This window comes from Anas acuta, chromosome 18 (assembly GCF_963932015.1).
Source record: "Anas acuta chromosome 18, bAnaAcu1.1, whole genome shotgun sequence".
In the NCBI taxonomy this organism is placed as follows: Eukaryota; Metazoa; Chordata; class Aves; order Anseriformes; family Anatidae; genus Anas; species Anas acuta.
This window is the reverse complement of record NC_088996.1, coordinates 12,389,592-12,405,977: the sequence shown is the minus strand read 5'-3', so window position 1 is coordinate 12,405,977 and position 16,386 is coordinate 12,389,592. Positions and strand designations below refer to the sequence as shown.

General features: G+C 61.6%; 1 protein-coding gene across 7 annotated transcripts in view; it reads left to right on the top strand.

Annotated features, from left to right (window-relative positions):
• Positions 1 to 8,709: 8,709 nt before the first annotated feature.
• Positions 8,710 to 16,386, top strand: part of BAIAP2 (BAR/IMD domain containing adaptor protein 2) — a 41,330-nt gene continuing 33,653 nt past the window's right edge. For all 7 annotated transcript variants that reach the window (XM_068654799.1, XM_068654796.1, XM_068654798.1 and 4 more), the window contains exon 1: positions 8,710 to 8,871. In XM_068654799.1, the coding sequence (XP_068510900.1) occupies positions 8,800 to 8,871 (72 nt within the window). In that variant the 5' untranslated portion in view covers positions 8,710 to 8,799. The remainder of the gene's footprint in view (positions 8,872 to 16,386) is intronic.

Here is a 16,386-nt window from a genome sequence, read left to right as displayed (position 1 = left end):
GCCTGTGCTGAGCGCGCCGGGCACCCCAGCCAGCGTTTGGAACAGCCTCGTACAGCCACCTGCCGCTCAGCTTTCAGAGCTGAAGCTCAAATAGGGCAGAGCTGTGTCTGGTTTACACTCCTGTGCTGGATTTTCTGCTCCTGTTGCTCTGCTGCCACCCGGGGTGGGTTGCAGTGCCCGCTTTTTCCACCAGAGAGAGCCTCGTCCCCACCAGCGCGGTGGCTTCTGCTGCTCTCTGCTGGGACGTTTTGCTTCCAGCCTCCTTCGGTGCGTTGCCGGCCTGGTGTCTCCTTGTTTAATTTTCCCCTGTTTGATCTGTGACTCATAGGGGTGAATGCTGGACTCCCCCACGAAGGTCTCGAAGGGACCTGTCCCGGGGCACAGCTCTTGCTGCTGGTGCTCGGAGTAAGCCCTGTTCCATGGGGCTGGCACACGTCATCGTGGTCTGCCTGCTCCTTTTCTCTCCTACGAACTTCTTGGCAACAAGGGAGGCACGAGCAAAACACCCCCTGGGGAAGCTGTGCTGATGCTGTGCCGTGGGGCTGCGGTGCTGAGCTGCTCCCTCTGTGCCCCCTGCCCTGCAGGAGCCGCGTTCGGGCAGTGCCGGAGGGGTTCAGGCTGCTCCCTGCCTCGGTGGGTGCCAAAAAGGGGCCGAACGCTGACCTCCCGACAGGAAAATTGGGAGCAGGTCACTGGGAGCAGATCGCCAGCAGCTTCCCCTTCTACTCCCTGGAGCAAACATTGCGCTGAGCCTCCTGGGGAGGAAGAGCCAGGAGCGGCGTGCGCCCCCCGCACGGTGCTGGAACAATAAACGGTTTCTAATGGTTTCACTGATTCCTCTTCGAGTCTCATGTTTTCAAAGTAAATGTTTGCAGCGAGCAGGAGCTGCCTTCCTCCCTGCCCAGCTCCCTGCTCCTTGGGCAGGAAGTTTCCGACCCGGCTCCGTGTGTAAGAGGAAAACAATCCCGCCTGCCTGCCCGTCCCCGCAGCGCTCCTCTTGGGTAACGACAGCAGCGGTGCCCAGGCAGACGTGGCAGGGGCTGGGAGCAAAATTAGGTGAGGTGGAGCTGCGTTTCAGAGAAACCAGGCATCAGGTTATTGCTGCGGTGGTAAAGCTGCTGCTATGGGGCCGTGGGGCTGTGCCTGCCCCCTGCTTGGCACAGCGGCTCCCCAGGGCTGGTGCACGGGGGGCCCGAGGCCATGCACAGCACTCAGAGCACTCGGTTCCTTGGAGAAGGCACAAGCACCAGGAAGGGCTCACGGGAGGCAGCATTATTGGGGTGGATGTTTGGGAAGAACCCTCCTGCCTGGGGGGGTCGCAGGGAAGCTGGGCTGGGTCTTGCTGGGCTGTTTGGGAATTTTTAAGGAACTTCTCAACAGGCCCAAGCTGGGGCTGGTGGAGCTGCCTGGCCCTTTGCTGCCTCCCTGTTATCCTGGATGCAGGTCTCTTTTGGGGGCTGAGGCCGTGGGATGTCTCTGGGTCTCTCCTGCCCCAACCACCTGGACCCCGCGCTGTTTCTCAGCCCCTGCACCTCCTGCCAGCACGAGGAGGTGCCCGGAGTTGCTGCGTCCTTGGGGGTGCAGCTCCACGGTGTTTAATTATCGCTCCCTGTGCCCGCTCAGCTCCAGCATCGGGGTGGGAGCCGTCCCCTGGCCGTGCAGGCTGAGCCCGGGGCTGCTCCAGCCGTCCCAGATGTGCAGCTCCATGGAGCTGTCCCCCTCGGAGCGTGTTGCTGTGGCAGCCTTGCTGCTGCTAATTAAACCCCGCAGGATGCAGGCGGCCCCGTGCCGCTTCCTCGGCCAGCCCCACGCAGCGCCTGGTGCCCCGAGGGGGGGGCTCAGGCCACCGGGCTGGCGTCACCCCAAGCATCCCATCACGGACCCAGCACACGTGAGGGTGAGGGTGAAGTCCAGTCCTGGAGGAGCTGATTTGTCTCTCCTCCTGGAGCTGCTGCCGGAGTCCCTGGGTGTTTCCGTGGCACCAAGGGGTGCCTGATCCCATCCCCGCAGTGTTTAATGGGGCGGGTGGCCACGCAAGACCCCGACCCCATGCTTGAGCCGGTGACATCCCTGGCTCCTGGCAGCCTCTCCCCGGCTCGCAGCCGCCCTTCCTCTCCATGCAGCCGCAGCGATGCTGGCGGAGCCGCGGCAGTTTCTATGCCAACACGGCCGGAGCGCTGCCGGCTGGGGCTGCGGACCCCATAAGGCAAACATTTCCCGAAAGCACCCCTGGAAACCACGGTGAGGTGAAAACCTGAGCGGCTGCTGCTCCGTGGGCCTTGCTCCTGCCTCTGCTCTGGCTACTCGTTGGCATCAGTGGGCACGGGGAGGTGGCTGGGGCTGTGTCCCTGGGGCAGGGGGTGACCCCTAGCAGTGCCCCGAGCCCCCCAGCCACGGCTCTGTGCTCCCCCCCTGCTGCTAACGCACATCCTGGAAGATGGAGCCGTTGGCAGAGAACAAGCCTGGGGTTTGACAGTTTGACTGTGGGAAGAAAATCAGCGCAATTTCCTAATTGGAGCAGTGGTGGGGACAAAGCAGGTTTGTTAGCGAGCTGCGCGCCCGACTGCAGGAATGTGACCTCTGCGAGTGCTGAGCGCCACCCGGCGCCTCTCGGGGCACGGCGGTGCTTGGCAGCGGCCAAAATGCTGCCGCAGTGATGGCTCCGATGGCAGAGAGTCGGGATTTCACCCTCTGGGGTCGCCAGGCCCACTTCCAGGCTGGTTTCAGGTCTGGGAGGAGCACTGGGAGGTGACGGCTGGCCCCGGGTCACCCTCCTGCTACTTCCCTGCTCTGCGGAGGAATGCGGTTCCTCAGGTCCTGGGGTGGCGGGTGAAGCTGCGGGCACACACCGTGCCTTTGTACGGCCATCAGGGCCGAGTCACTTCTTGTCCCCATCTGGGAGCTGCCACCCGGACACCTCCACCCGCGGCACCAGGGAGCGACCGCTGGGGCTGGTGCCGGCTGCACCCAGGGCTGCGCTGAGTCACGGCCCGCACGGGCACGGTTTGCAGGGGAGAGAACAAGTGGAGACCAGTCCCAGGGACGTGCCTGTGCCACCGGGTTGGGAAGCGAGAAGGCTCCTGGCACCGACGGGTCTGGGAGGGCAGCCCCGGCCCCAGAGGGCTCCGCAGCGCGCGGTGCCCGGTGACCCCGGCCGAGGCGCCAGGGGAGGCAGTGCCCGGTGCAGCAACGTGATGCGAAATCCCATCGTGCCCATTATGCAAATCGCACAAACTATGCCTGCTATTCAGAAGTATCCCCAGAGATCTCCTTAGCGAGCTGTAATTCAGCATTACTCACTGCCGAAACCAGGCGCTGGGGCAAGCCAGGAGCGCGCGGGGCTGTGCCCGGCTCAGCAGCCTGGCGGTGCCCCCAGCCCCCTGCATCCCCTCCTGCTGCCCCCCCAGCCCCTCCTAGCAGGCCTTGGGGCTGCTGTGGGGCTTTGATCCATCCACCTCTCAGCCTCAGCAGGCAACCTGCTGGGATCTGCCGCTGGCCCCACACTGTTACCAGCCCAGGTCCCCCCCATGCCCTGTCCTGCCTCCCCCAGCCCACCCGGTGCCTCCATCCCCGCCGCCCTCCCAGGCCCCACCACGGCACTCTCCTTCTCCGCAGAGCTTTGTTCTCCCACCCACTCCCTGCTTTCTTCCGTCACTCCGGCTCCTCCCTGCGCTTGCTCTCCCCCGGCCCCACGGGAGCAGCTCCTCCACGCAGGCTCCCCCGGCTCCTGCTGCCAGCCCGGCACATGTGGCCCCACGCCGGCACCGGTGCCACGAGAGCCCTCTGCCAGCACATCCCCAGCCCATGCCCGCATCCTGGGCCACCACATTTATTTGCCATCAGTGACCCTGGGGACGGGCACCGATCCTGGCAGCGGTGCCCAGCCCAGCCCCGTGCCCCAGGAGCAGACGGCCGGGCTGGGAGCTGCTTCCCCAGCGCCCCACCAGCCCAGCTCCGTGCCCCATCTCTGCCTGCCCCTGCCCTTCAGGCTAATGTGGGGCGAGTTGTGGTGCTCGCTGTGCCTCGCTCTCCTCCCCTGTGAAGTACCAGCAACCTACTTGGTGGCACGGATGGAGTCCTGCTCAGCAAAGAGCCAGATGAGGGCTCGAAAGTGCTGTCAGCAGTGTTTTAGCTTCTGTGCTGGATTTCAGTGCCACAGCTTCCACCTAATAAAATAAGAGCCCGAATTGTTCATCCTTTGCTAATCCTCCATAAATGGCTTTACTTGATTCGTGCTTTGGGGGGTTTAACGGGCTGACAGTTGCTGACACACGCAGGGAATCTCCAATTTCATGGCAACTTTTCAGTCCCGACTCTCCAAAACCAAACCCCAAAATCTCGCATGTGCAGCGCGCCAGCGGTGGCACAGGGGAGGGACGCAGCTGGGCAGGACACAGGGGTCCTGTGGCTGTGGCGGGACCAGGGGGCACCCAGCTGGGCACCGAGGGCAACTGTGAGGCATCACAGCCACCTTGCCAGCATCCCGATGCCATCAGCAATGCTGTGCACTTGTGCAAGGCCCCAGGGAGGTTTTCATCTGCCGGAGGGCAGCGACCGGCCCCAGGTGGTGGGGAGAGCCCCACGGAGCCCCTGCACTGCTGCTGCTGCTGGAGGGGGACGGGAAAGGCAGCAGGCAGGGAGTGCAGCAGCCTGGAGCTTGATGGCACAGGCCAGGGCTCAGGTTGCAGCCGCATGCGGACGGGAACCACGCATCGATCAGCAGTACCCAGCCAAAGAGGCTGAGCGGGACGAGACGGCCGAGGGAACAGCACATCCTGCGCCGGGGGCTCGGCTGGGTTTGCTCAGACCCATTAGGCTGATTCCCCAAAGTGCCACGTCAGATGGCAGGAAAATCATATTAAAATTGCTTTGGAAACAAATAACTCCTGGCAGAGCGCGGAGAGGACCCACAGCAGAAGACGCGCGGCGGCAGCGGGGCTGTGATGGGGAAGCCATCTGCACCAGACAAAAAGCCCGGAAATTTCCTGTTAATCTCATTAACAAGTTGACACTCGCAGGTACGCTCCTGCCTTGTGCCACACTGCGCAGAGGGGTAGAGGAGGAGATTTTCCTTCTGGCTCCTTTTGTTTCTGCACGCCACGAGCAGGGCACTGCTGCTGGCAGAGCGATTGTGGGGAGCCCCTGCCCCTCACACCCACGGTCCCAGCCAGGCAAGTTGGTGACAGAGAAAGCTTCTGCCACCTCGCCAGCCAAGGGAGCCCCGCTCCCTGCCACCAGCAGCCCCCTCCCTCCGTGCCCCCTCTCCTGCCCCTGCAGAGACACCACCAGGGCTGCGGGGCCGGGCGGTGAGAGCCGGGCGTCCTCTTGGTAGCGGCTGGGGCCACGTCATGGCCAGAGGTGCGAGGGATCATCACCTGCCTTCAGTTTTTTTTTTCTCTCGTGTATGACAGGAGGCTTTCCTGAGGCCACGAGGATGCAGGAGCTCCACCAACACCTCGCAGCCTCACCATCCCCTCCCCAAGCAGCGATGTGGCCCCGCAGCCACCTCCCCAAAGGGACGCCGGGTTGCACGGACGGGCGTGCGCGTCTCCACCTCGCCACGAATCCAGGGGGTGCCGGCTATAACAGGGCCTCAAGGCAGCAAGTTTCCATGGTCTAAGTGTGTGGTGCATGAGAGGAGCCCTCCCCAGCCCTGCTGAGCGCCGTCGGACCCCGGCTGTGCCACCGAGCCCCTGCCTTTGGCCACCACCAGCCCAGCTTGGTGCTCGCCCCAGGTGCCGGGGCGCGTGACCTGGCTGGGCGCGCTGGCGTGACGCCATGCTGATAATTAGGAAGGAGCCTAATGAAACTTCTAAAATAGCACCATTTCCTCCACACACCTGCAGTCGAACTGGGTGGATTACATAAGTTGGTGTTGCCACAGCAACTTCGCTCCACCCGGGGCTGGAGGTGGACGGTGCCGCGTGCGTGGATGCGCCGTCACCCTGGGGAGAGACCGGGCGCAAAGGGGGTTTGGCAACGGGGAGGGCTGGCTCCACGGCCGGGGCTTGGGTCTGATTTCTGGGGCACGGGAACCCCGCTGGTGGCAGAGGTCTGGCGTGGGGGTGAGGTCCCTGCCTCGGGTCCTGCTCCTCCAGCCTGGCCCCCACTCGGTCCCCGCCTGGCGAGGCAGCAGGCGAGGAGCAGCTGGAGGTGCTGCCTGGATGTAAGCAAACCCAGGGACTCCAACACCATGGTTACCCTGGGCACGCTCCAGCTGCCGCTGCTCCCTGGGGAGTGAATCACGGTAACAAAAAGACAGCTAACAGAAAAAAAATAAAATAAAAGGAGAAAGCAAAGCAAATGGTAGGGCACGAGGCGCAGGCAGGTTTTTCCTGCCACGAATTCCCAGGGCGCTGGGGGAAGGTGGCCCCGTGGTGGGATCAGCAGAAACACGGCCAGAGGGTGCCCGGCAGCGTGTTTGGACACGGGAAAAGCCAGGGGTAAAAGGAATTTGGTAAATCCCTTCCTTAATGTACGACTGAGAAACCAGTGGGTGCTTACAGATGAGGATTTGCTTTGGGAGCGAGGGGGTGCGAGGCAGAAAGGCTTTCAGTACTCAGATTTCCTGGGGATAGAGATAAAGAGAAGCAGAAGACAGGAGGAAAGGAGAGCAGTTCGGAGGCTGGGGGCAGGCCTAGATGAGCGAGATTCTCTGAGGGTCGTCCCAAAAGGCCTCTTTTCTTACGAGAAATTACAAATCCTTTTATCTTCTCCACCAGAAGAACAGCTTGTTTGAATTGCTGGGCTGTCACACTGGAATTAGATGCAAGAACCCCCCACATTCGTGACGTAGCGAAGAACTTACATAACGCAACTAAAAATAAGGTGATGGAGACGCGTATGGAGGCACTCTGCTCCCGGCCGCTTGCTCTGAAATCCCTCTCCAGCAGCAAAAAGCCGGCGGCGCATTGGCCACGGGGGCAGCCCCAAACCTCGGGCAGGAGCAGCCTGGAGCATGAAGCAAAGCGTGGGCAGCCGGGGGCCTGCCACCCGTGGGGATGTCCCACCCATGGTGATGTCCCCCCCAAGGCGATGTCCCACCCATGGTGATGTCCCACTCAAGGGGATGTCCCCCCCCTTCTGTCCCCCAGCCCTAGCAGCAGAGGGTTAACCGGCCACACCAGAAAACAAGAAAAGCCTGCACACAGCCATAAATTCTTCTCTGTCCTCTGGTGTGGGAAACCTCTGAGAGGCCAAACTGGGAGCCGGGTGTGCCTGGGCTGAGCAGCACCCCTGGGTGCCCCCCGGCTCCTCGCCTGCGGGAGGTGGAGGGGAAGCAGCGGGGGTGGCAGGAGCAGAGCTTTGGGGCCGAGGTCTGGACTGGCCGGGGCTGCTCCTGCGGCTGCTGCTTGGAATCGATGGAGATGACTGAGAAAAGCAGGCGAGGCTGCTGAACTACTTCAAAGCTCCCTGTGGCCAAGGGGCAGGAGGGGAAGGAGAGAAATGCTCGCTCTGAGGGCCAGGAGAGGCTGCCCGTGGTGGTGCTTTGCACCCTGGCACCTCCAGACCCCAGATGCTCCTTGCTGGTGTGGCCACGGGCACAAAGGGACAGGGACAGGGACAGGGACAGGGACAGGGACAGGGACAGGGACAGGGAGAATTCCTTGATGCTCTGGTTCAAGCGCAGACAGCACCACAGGGAGCAGCAGGGGATGGCTGCGTGGTGGGGAAGGCCGTGAGGATGAGGATGGTTTGGTGCTGGCCCTGGAGGCACACGCTGCTCGCATCCCTCAGGACCCACACAAAAGGCACTGCCATCAATCCGAGGGACAGCAGTGGGACAGCTCGATGGCCGGGAGGGCTGAGGGGACGCCCGGAGCACCCCAGTGCTGGTGGGGTGAGGAAGGGAGAGCCCGGGGGGCAGCAGGCAGGGGCTGCCTCCCCTCCCCAGGCCGAGCCCTGCTCCTGGCTGCGCACAGACACCGTGTGCCCCGTGCCCACCCGTGGCACCCTCCTGTCCTTTCTGGACGGTGTCTGGCAGCTTTCCCCTGGAAAAGCTGGGGGTCAGCTGTGGGTCAGGAATGGGGTCAGCACGGGGGGCAGCGAGGGTGTGAGGCACAGCAGGGACTGTGGGGCATGGTGCAGGGTATTACAGGGGCACGAGATATAGGATGGGTACGGGATGGAGCGTCACGGGGTGTGGGATGGGGAAGAGTGGGGGCTATAGGATAGGTTATCAGTGGGGGGTATGGATGGGGAATGGGAATAAGGAATGGGGTGTGGGATGGGAATTGAGTATGGGATGGGAATGGGGAATGGGATGGGAATGGGGAATGGGATGGGAATGAGGAATGGGGTGCAGGATGGGATTGGGGAATGGGGTTACGGGACGGGAATAGGGAATGGGGAATGGGATGGAAATAGGGAATGGGGTATGGGATAGGAATAGGGAATGGGATGGGACTGGGGTATGGGATGGGAACGGGGTATGGGATGGGAACGGGGTGTAGGACAGGCGTGCGGTGTGCCACCATGACCCACCCAGGGGGCATGCACCAGACGGGGCACAGCACAGTGCCGCCCCCAGCCCCAGCCCCAGCCCCAGCCCCAGCCCCACGGCGACCCCCGGCCGCCCCCGACCCTACAGCGCCCAGCACCCCGCACCCTGCGCCCTGCCCGGCCCGGCTCAGCCCGGCTCGGCTCTGCTCAGCTCCTCCCTGCGGGCGGGTCGGGGCGGTGCGGGGCGGGCGGCGGCGACCGGGAGCTGATAAAAGCGGCGGCCCCGCTGCGCTGCGCTGCTCTCCGTGCGCCCCGCACCGCCCGGCCCCGCTCCGCACCGTTGCGCACCGCCTGCCCATGGTGCTGCCCGGCCCGCCCGGCATGGCCCGCTCCGAGGAGGTGCACCGCCTCACCGAGAATGTCTACAAGGTGAGCCCGGCAACAGGTTTTGTTTTTTTTTCCTCCCCCCCCTTCTTTTTCTTTTTCCCTTTCCCTCATTTTCCTCCCCTCCTCCGCCGGGCGCGGGGGCTGCTGCGGGGGCGGCTGGAGTAGGAGGAGAGGAGGTGGATGAAGAGGAGGAGGAGGAGGAGGAGGAAAGAGGAGGATGTGCTGCCGCCGCCCGGGGGGGGGGGGAGGCCGAGCCGCCCCCGCTCCCCCCACCCCCCCCGGAGCCTGCACGGAGCGCTCCGAGCCCCGCCGGGGGGGCGCCGCTGCCCGAGCCGCCCCCGGTCCCTCCGCAGCCCCGGGGCGCGCCGAGGTGGGAGCGGGGCCGGAGGGCGGCGAGGGGCGGCCCGGGGGGCGCAGGGAGCGGCCCCTAGCCCGGGGGGGGCCCCTCCTAACCCCCCTGTCCCGGGTCACCTCGGGTCGGCACGGGCGAGCCTCGCCGGGGCGGTCCCTGCCCCTCCTCGGGTACCTGCGAGCAGTTCGCGTCCTGGAGCTGCTGGATCTCCACATTGCCCGATTTGCCCCTTTTTTTCCCCCCGTCTCTCTCAGTGGCATGAGAAAAAGGAAATGTTTCGTGCGCTTTGGTCTCCCCTCGTGCAGGGAGAGCTCTCTGCTCCGCTGGGTGCTGTGCTGAGCCCAGGGAACCTTTTTGTCCTGGCATGCGTGGGGGGTGTCATTTATTAAACCGGGAGGCTTGCGTGGTTCCCTGTGTCTGGAGTGGTCAGACCGAGTTACTTGTGAGCATTCAGTGGAAAAAAAACACCAACAGAAAAATTTAGCGTGAAAACCACCGAGGCAGGAAAGTTCCAAAGTCTCCTTTGGAACACCTCGGGCACAGCAGCTGCTCAAGCAGTGCTCGTGGCACCCAAGCTGTTTGGCTGCTGGTGTAGGGCAGGGCTGCGGCTGGAGCGTTGTGCACGGCCATCAAGCAGCACATGGGATTTGGGTATCCATGGGACTCCGTTTCACCCTCTAAATGCTTCTGGTCCATCAGTCCCTGGGCTGTTGTCACATAGGCAGAGCCCATCACGCTGGGGTGCTGATTTAATGGCCCCAAGCACCCAAAATCTCCCCTCTCCTGCGCTCTTATCAGCGGGACTGGGCGGGAGGTGCTGGAGCAGGGCGAGCACCGCGCGGTGCTTTGCAGGGTGCTTTGCACGCCCATGGTGTGCTCGGGCTCCAGGGGCAACTGCTCAGAAGGGTTTCAGGTGGTGACTCAGGTGTTGTTTGAGGGGTGTTGTCCTGGGTGAGCTGTGGTGATGGCAGCTTGGTGGGGCAGGTAACAATTTCTCCAGGACTCTGTGCGCAGTGAGCGCACGGGGTGGCTCTTGGGTGGCTTCAAACCCACCTTGGTGTTTGTCATGGCTGGAGGGGAGTGCTGAGAAGTTCTGCCCTAAGAACAACTGCACTTAGGAGTGCTGGTCCCCTGAGAACCCAGGGGTGGACGTTGGTCGTGCTCTTTGCTTGCCTCTGACCCTTGGCTCCATCGCTCCTGCGCTGTGTGCGCCGTGGGGCTGGGAACTTGGCGAGGAGCTCGCAGCGAGCGGCTGCGCTGCCGGTGTCCAAACATCACCTGGCTGAAGGTGGCGTGGGGTTTGTCCCAGCACACTGGGTCCCAAAAGCAAGCAAAGGGAGCGTGAAGGTGACAGGCTGCAGTCAGGTCGCACCTGAATCTGTTTGAGGGAGCAGCCGGGGTGCAGAGGGTGAGAGCTTGAAGCTGGAGGCAAATCTTGTGGCTTTCCCCAGCGACATCCAGCTTCTCAGCGCTGGTGACTGAAGGAAGACAGTGATGACTGTATTTGCATTTTCCTCAGTCAATGAGGTGCCTTTTCTCTGAAGATGATGGTGCTTTTCTTGGCTTCCGGAGGTGTTGCATGGGGTACGTGCAGGAAGCAGGCGTTCGCCTCTTTCTTGGAGGACTCGTGCAGCCCCGTGGAGCGCAGCGCCAGGGCTGGTGGCTCGGGGCAGTGCTGGCTGCGAGCTCCTGGAGCTCTGGAAGCTTGGGAATCTCCCAGTCCAAAATCAACCCTCAGTGCTTCGCGTCCCCATTGCCAAAGTGGTTTTTGTCCCGTGCTTTTCTGGCCTTTGCTGGAGCCTGAGCCGCACATGGGGCAAAAATTGGGCCAGGAGGAGCTGAGCCAAAGGAAAGGGCTGAGGCAGGGGCTGAGTGCTGCCTCCCCCAAACCAGGGCACAGGGTGGGGGTGGCAGCAGCTCCGTGCCTCCCTTCCAGCTGCTGCCGTCCTCTCCCCAGCTTCCAACCCCACTGGGGCCATGGGGCCGCGCCGCTTCCCCTGCGGTGCCTGGAGCAGCTCTCGCAGTCGCTCCCCGTGCCCGGCACCCTTCTCCCCCAGCGCAGGCTTTCCTGAGGCGTTCTGCTTGGGAAGCCCATTGTAATTATGTTCCAGAACCAGTGTTCACCCTCGGAGTGACTGTGCTAATGAGATGGTGGAGGAGCTGTCAGCCGCCCCCTTGCCGATGCTGCCACTACAGGCAGCTGCCTACACATGTGTAGTAATTACAGAGGGAGACGGAGGATGCTGGCACCTTCCACCAACGTAATCCCACCTTCCCCTGGCGCTGATTCACTTGTGTGGACCTTGCTGGAGCAGCACAGCTGCGGGGCTGGCTCCGAGGGCTCTGCAAGCACGGGGCCGGGCAAAGCTCCTGCTGGAGGATCAGGCTCTGGCCACCTTCCCGTGAGCCCGGGCTGCTCCTGGTGCAGCAGCTCCCGAGCCCTGCTTCGTCCTTCGCGCATTGCACGGAGCCTTGCAGGAAGGAAGGAGGGATGATTCCTCCTTCCCCCCCCCCCGAAGACAAATCTGTCTCACTTACGACAGATTAGATTACTGCAGTTTACAGGCCAACCTCCATTTCATTTTAGAGCCATTCCTTTGCGTGGAAGATTGCTTTGCAGTGGTGTGTGAATAGCTCTGCGCGCGGAGAAGGGTTTGCTTAAAAACACCCCAAACTCGGAGCCTCGTTGTCTCGCACAAACACAGACACAATTTCTGATAGTCGCTTGCTCCACATCAGATGTAATAAATGTTATTGCCAGCGTAACAGCCTCTTGCCTCATTATCTCCAAGTCCAGAGGGAAGGGGAGATTCTTGCTCAAGTGAATCAGAAGGGAAATGGTGGGTGGCTCGGTGTGTTTGGCAGCGGAGGGAAAACGCGCTGTGACAGAAGATGAAAGAGCTGGCCCCAGAAACCAGCCTGTGCCACCCCCAAATTTTGTGTGCTGAGCTCTCGGGCCCTCGGAGCGCTGGGTGCTTCCTGCACCCTGAGCTCTGGGGCTCCGAGGTGCGCCCTGCAGCACCTCTGTGGGTGCTGTGCTGGTGGCTGGGGAGCGGGCTGTGCCGAGCGAGCTGTGCCGAGCTGCTGCCCTGCACTGACTGCAGGAGGGTGCAGGGTGTGGAGACCGGGATCGGTGCCTCTTAGCGAGCAGGGCCCGGGGCTGTGGTGTTTTCACAGGGGCAGCCCGATTCTGCCGAGCTGCACCTCTGTGGGCGTCTCGGCGCTGCGGCGGAGCTGACTTGCAGCTTTGTGCTGATCGGGCGCTTCTGGCGGTGCAGGGCTGCCCAAGCTGCTCCTTCCCCTCCTTCCCATGGCTCTGCCACGGTGTGGAGAGGGGTTTGCGAGCCCTGCTGCACCCCTCAAATCTGCTGAAACATGCGGGTTATGAAGTGTTATCCAGAAGGTAGCTCACAAGCTGCCCAAGGTACCCCAAATGCGCCCTGTGCCGCTGGCTTTGCCTTGGGTGGCTCCTTGTGCTGCGCCTGCTCGCAGCTGAGGTTTTGCAGCCCTGCTGCTCCTGTTGCAGGGCGTAGGGCAGCTGGCTGCAAGCAGCCCCTGCGCAGGCACTGGTTTTGCAAAAGCTCTTGGCAGAGCTGAGCCCTTTGGCACTGGGAGCAGTGGCCCTGCAGCCCCCAGCTCCCGGTGGCCATCCCGGCTCACAGCAGAGCCCCTGGGGCTGGGGCTGGCTCTGCCCTGCGGTGTTCCTGCTTTTGGGATCCTGTGGGGTACTCCCAGGGGGTGCCACCAGCCAGCGTGCTGCTGGTGCTCTGCACCCTGCAGGGCTTCAGCTCCCTCCAAGCCTGTACCCAGGCTCTAGCCCTGAAGCTTGGGTGCCTCACTTCTGACGTGGTGCCTAGGTGTGAAATTAAGTGGTTTACAGCTTAAAGAAGGGTTCCTGCTCTTACCCTGCCCTGAAGACCACCCTGAGCCCTTCCACTCGTTCACAGCGAATTTTGGGATCTCTTGGCACGGTGGCCTTGCTGCTGGCAACGGAGGGATGCGGAACAAGAGCTATCAGCAGCTCTGCTTGGGAAAGGCAGCTGCTGTGCTGTGTGTCACGGTACCTGAGACCCCAGGGACTTGGGATGGTGGGGGAATTCCTGGGGCAGAGCAGCGGGGTGTGTTGTAAGGCGCTGAGCATCCCTACAGCCAGCCCCACAGCGCCCAGAGCTGGGGCTCGTCCCACCACTGAGCTCGGGGCAGGGCGCGCGGAGGTGGTGGCAGCAACGGGGTTTGTTTGGACATTAAATATTAACACAGAAATAATGGAAGGCGTTCCCAAAGCAGGGCTGACCCATTTAGAAACAAAACTTCCTCGTAGCTGAGCTGCCGGCGCGGGGTGGCTCTGCTGTAAGGAGACCCCCGCGGAGCTTGGCATGGCCACGGTGTCCCGCAGGGGTGCTGTGGGGTGCCTTGGGGGTGTGGGGTGGGCTTTGGGGAAATCATGAAGCCTGTTCTTAATTTTTTTTAAAGACTTCAGGGAGGTGGTGTGAAGGTCTGCCTCCTATGCAAGGGAAACTTGATACAATGCGAGGCAGCTCCACTTCCAGCTTGTTCTTGGGGAGCACTCTTAATTGACTTTTAATTGTGGGCTGGTTATTATGGCACTGGAGCAGCAGGTGAATCCTTGCTGCGGCACAAAGCGGAGCCCACTCAGAGGGGAGAGATGTTGAGCTCGCTTTCTGTGGACTCTTCTCCCCCCCCTAACTCACAGGGCTGTGTCCTGGAGACCTCGTGCTTTGCATTAGTTTCGTTTTTGGCAGCTGAAAAAAGCCATGCCAATCCCCGAGAGCTGAGTGGTATTACCCAGGGAATTCAGCGTAGTGGAACAAAGCAAAGCCCTTTCAACCTTTGGCTGCCAGATTTCTTTTTTGTCTCTGTTTTTCTAAACTCTGCCCAGGCTGGCATGTGGAAGGCAAACAACTTGGGGGTGGTGCTGATGGAGCAAAATTTGAGGGAGGGCGAGATTTGCTTTCAGTACCAGAATTGCTCCAAATATCAGCTTCAGGGTAGCGTCTGGCAAACCTGGCTTCACCTTCCCAGCTCACAGAAACCCCTGCAGGAGCACACAGACACACACAGGCTGCTCCCTGCCCTCTCCGTGTGCCCCTCCGGGGGCTGCTGGCACACCGGTCCCCCCAGCAGGCAGCTGTGGTGCTGTGCCGGGTCTCCTGGGCACGAGAAGCTTGTTGAGTCCCTGATGTAAAGGTGTTTATCTTCCAGTGTTTGTTTCTTGCTGGTAGCTCTCCAGCTTCTCTGTGTTGGGGGATATGGAGGTGTTAGCTCTGGAGCTGGCTTCCTTTCCCACCGTGGCAGTGAAAATGAGGGCTGAAAAACTCTATTTTTATCTCAGGAGTGAAGAGCCCTTTTTTTTTTTTAATGCCCTTATCCTGCGGGGCTGTTTATGTTGGAGTCTCTAGGCCACGTCTTAAAGACGTTCACTTTCAGCAAACTTCCTCCGAAGGGTTTCAGGGGTTTTATTTGGCCAGCACAAGTCGCCTCCCTCCCCTCCCCTTGGTTAGCGGGATCCGTTCTGCTTTGATTTGCTGCGTCGCTCCGTGGCTCTTGTGCCCCAGCCCCCTGCCTGGGGAAGATGTGTTGGATTTTGGGAGGGCATTTCCTCAAATCTGTGCCGTGTCCCTGCAGGTCGAGAGGAGCTCAGCTGCTTTCAGCCCTGAGCTTTGCTCCCTGGCACTGCCACCTGCACCAGTGCCCTGGTGCTGAGCCCATTTGGGTGCTGGTTCTTGGAGCTTCATTTTGGGGAAGATTTGTTTATTTGGGCACTGCTGCAAAAACTGGTTTATTTATACACACACGCACGCATACATACACAAACACTTATTGCACTTAACCCAGCAAACTGTTTAAAAAATCCTTTCCCTGCAGAAATTCTGCCAATTTCCCTCCTGCACGGGCGCTGCTCAGCCTCAGGTGGCTGGGGCCGAGCTCTGCGTGGCGGTGGCACGCCGCGGGGACGCGGCCGACCGAAGCCAAACGTGACGTGGGAAGGACGGAGCAGCCCTCCCCGGTGCTAATTAGCTCCTGTGCAATTGCCTCCTACAATTAGGGAAAACAACTCGCTCCGTGGCTTGCTGCTACGGGTTAATTTTCTCCTCTCAAGCTGAGCGCGTTCGCTGAGCGGCTCCGTGCTGCCATGGAGGAGCCCTCCTGGCTGGCCCACAGCCCCAATTAGCCCTGGAGTCCTCATTAGCCTCGTGCTCACCACGTCAGATCCCCTTGGGTCGTCTCCTGTCCCTTGCCGGGCTGTGCATCGTGGGCTCTGAGGCTTGGCAGCGTGGCTCGGGGCTGCCCTGGGGCTCTGCGCCCTGTCCCCCAGCTGTTGCTGCGTTACGGGGGGGATTTGGGATCCCCTGTGCCAGCACTGAAGCGATGCCCTTGGTGTGCTCGGCATGGACTGGGGCAGAGCATCATCCCACGCGGGTTGCTGCTCATGGAAATTAAATTTTGAACAAGGGGAAGGCGACAGCTTGGCTGCCCCAGCCGATCCGTCCTGCATGCAGGCACCCGCAGAAGAAAATGAAAACCACGGTGCCCGGGAAAGGCCAGGCAGCAGGAACTCGGGATAAAAAAATGCCCCAGGCAGAAAATGAGCTTTATAGTGTTTGGCCAGCTTCAGATGAGGTGACAGCTGCTTAATCAGCTTATTTGACAGAAGTGTCTGTCTGCTGCCTTCCCAGCACAGGGAGCTGCTGGCAGCGGTGCGGGGCACAGCCCCGGTCCCCTGGGCACCCACAGCTGGGGACGTGTGGGCAGCTGCCCACGGGATGGGGCAGGGATGTGGGGCTGGACCCAGGGTTGCTGCAGGGTCTGGAGGGTGCGGTGGGCATGGGGGCATCGCTGCCTTTTTCCCAGCCCAGCTGGGAGTCCGAGATTTGTTCCAGAGCTGCTGTCGGTGCTGGGAGTGAGTCGCTTTGGCAGGAGAGGGTCAGTCGCTGCTGTGACCAACGTACAAAGAGCTGTTCTTGTGTGTGATCCGATTAGTCCTTCTCTGCCTCATGGTTAAATAAGGATCTTAAAGGGAGGGAGGAGGGAAAGCCCAGCGGACTGTTTCTGGTGTGCTGTGTTCTCGTTTCTGCATTTTTGGGCAGCTGGGAAGTGACACCAAGTGCTCGGCCACTGGGGTGCAATTCTTCCCATGGAGCTTTAGCCACGGTTGGCACCGGCTTGCTGGGGATGATGCACTT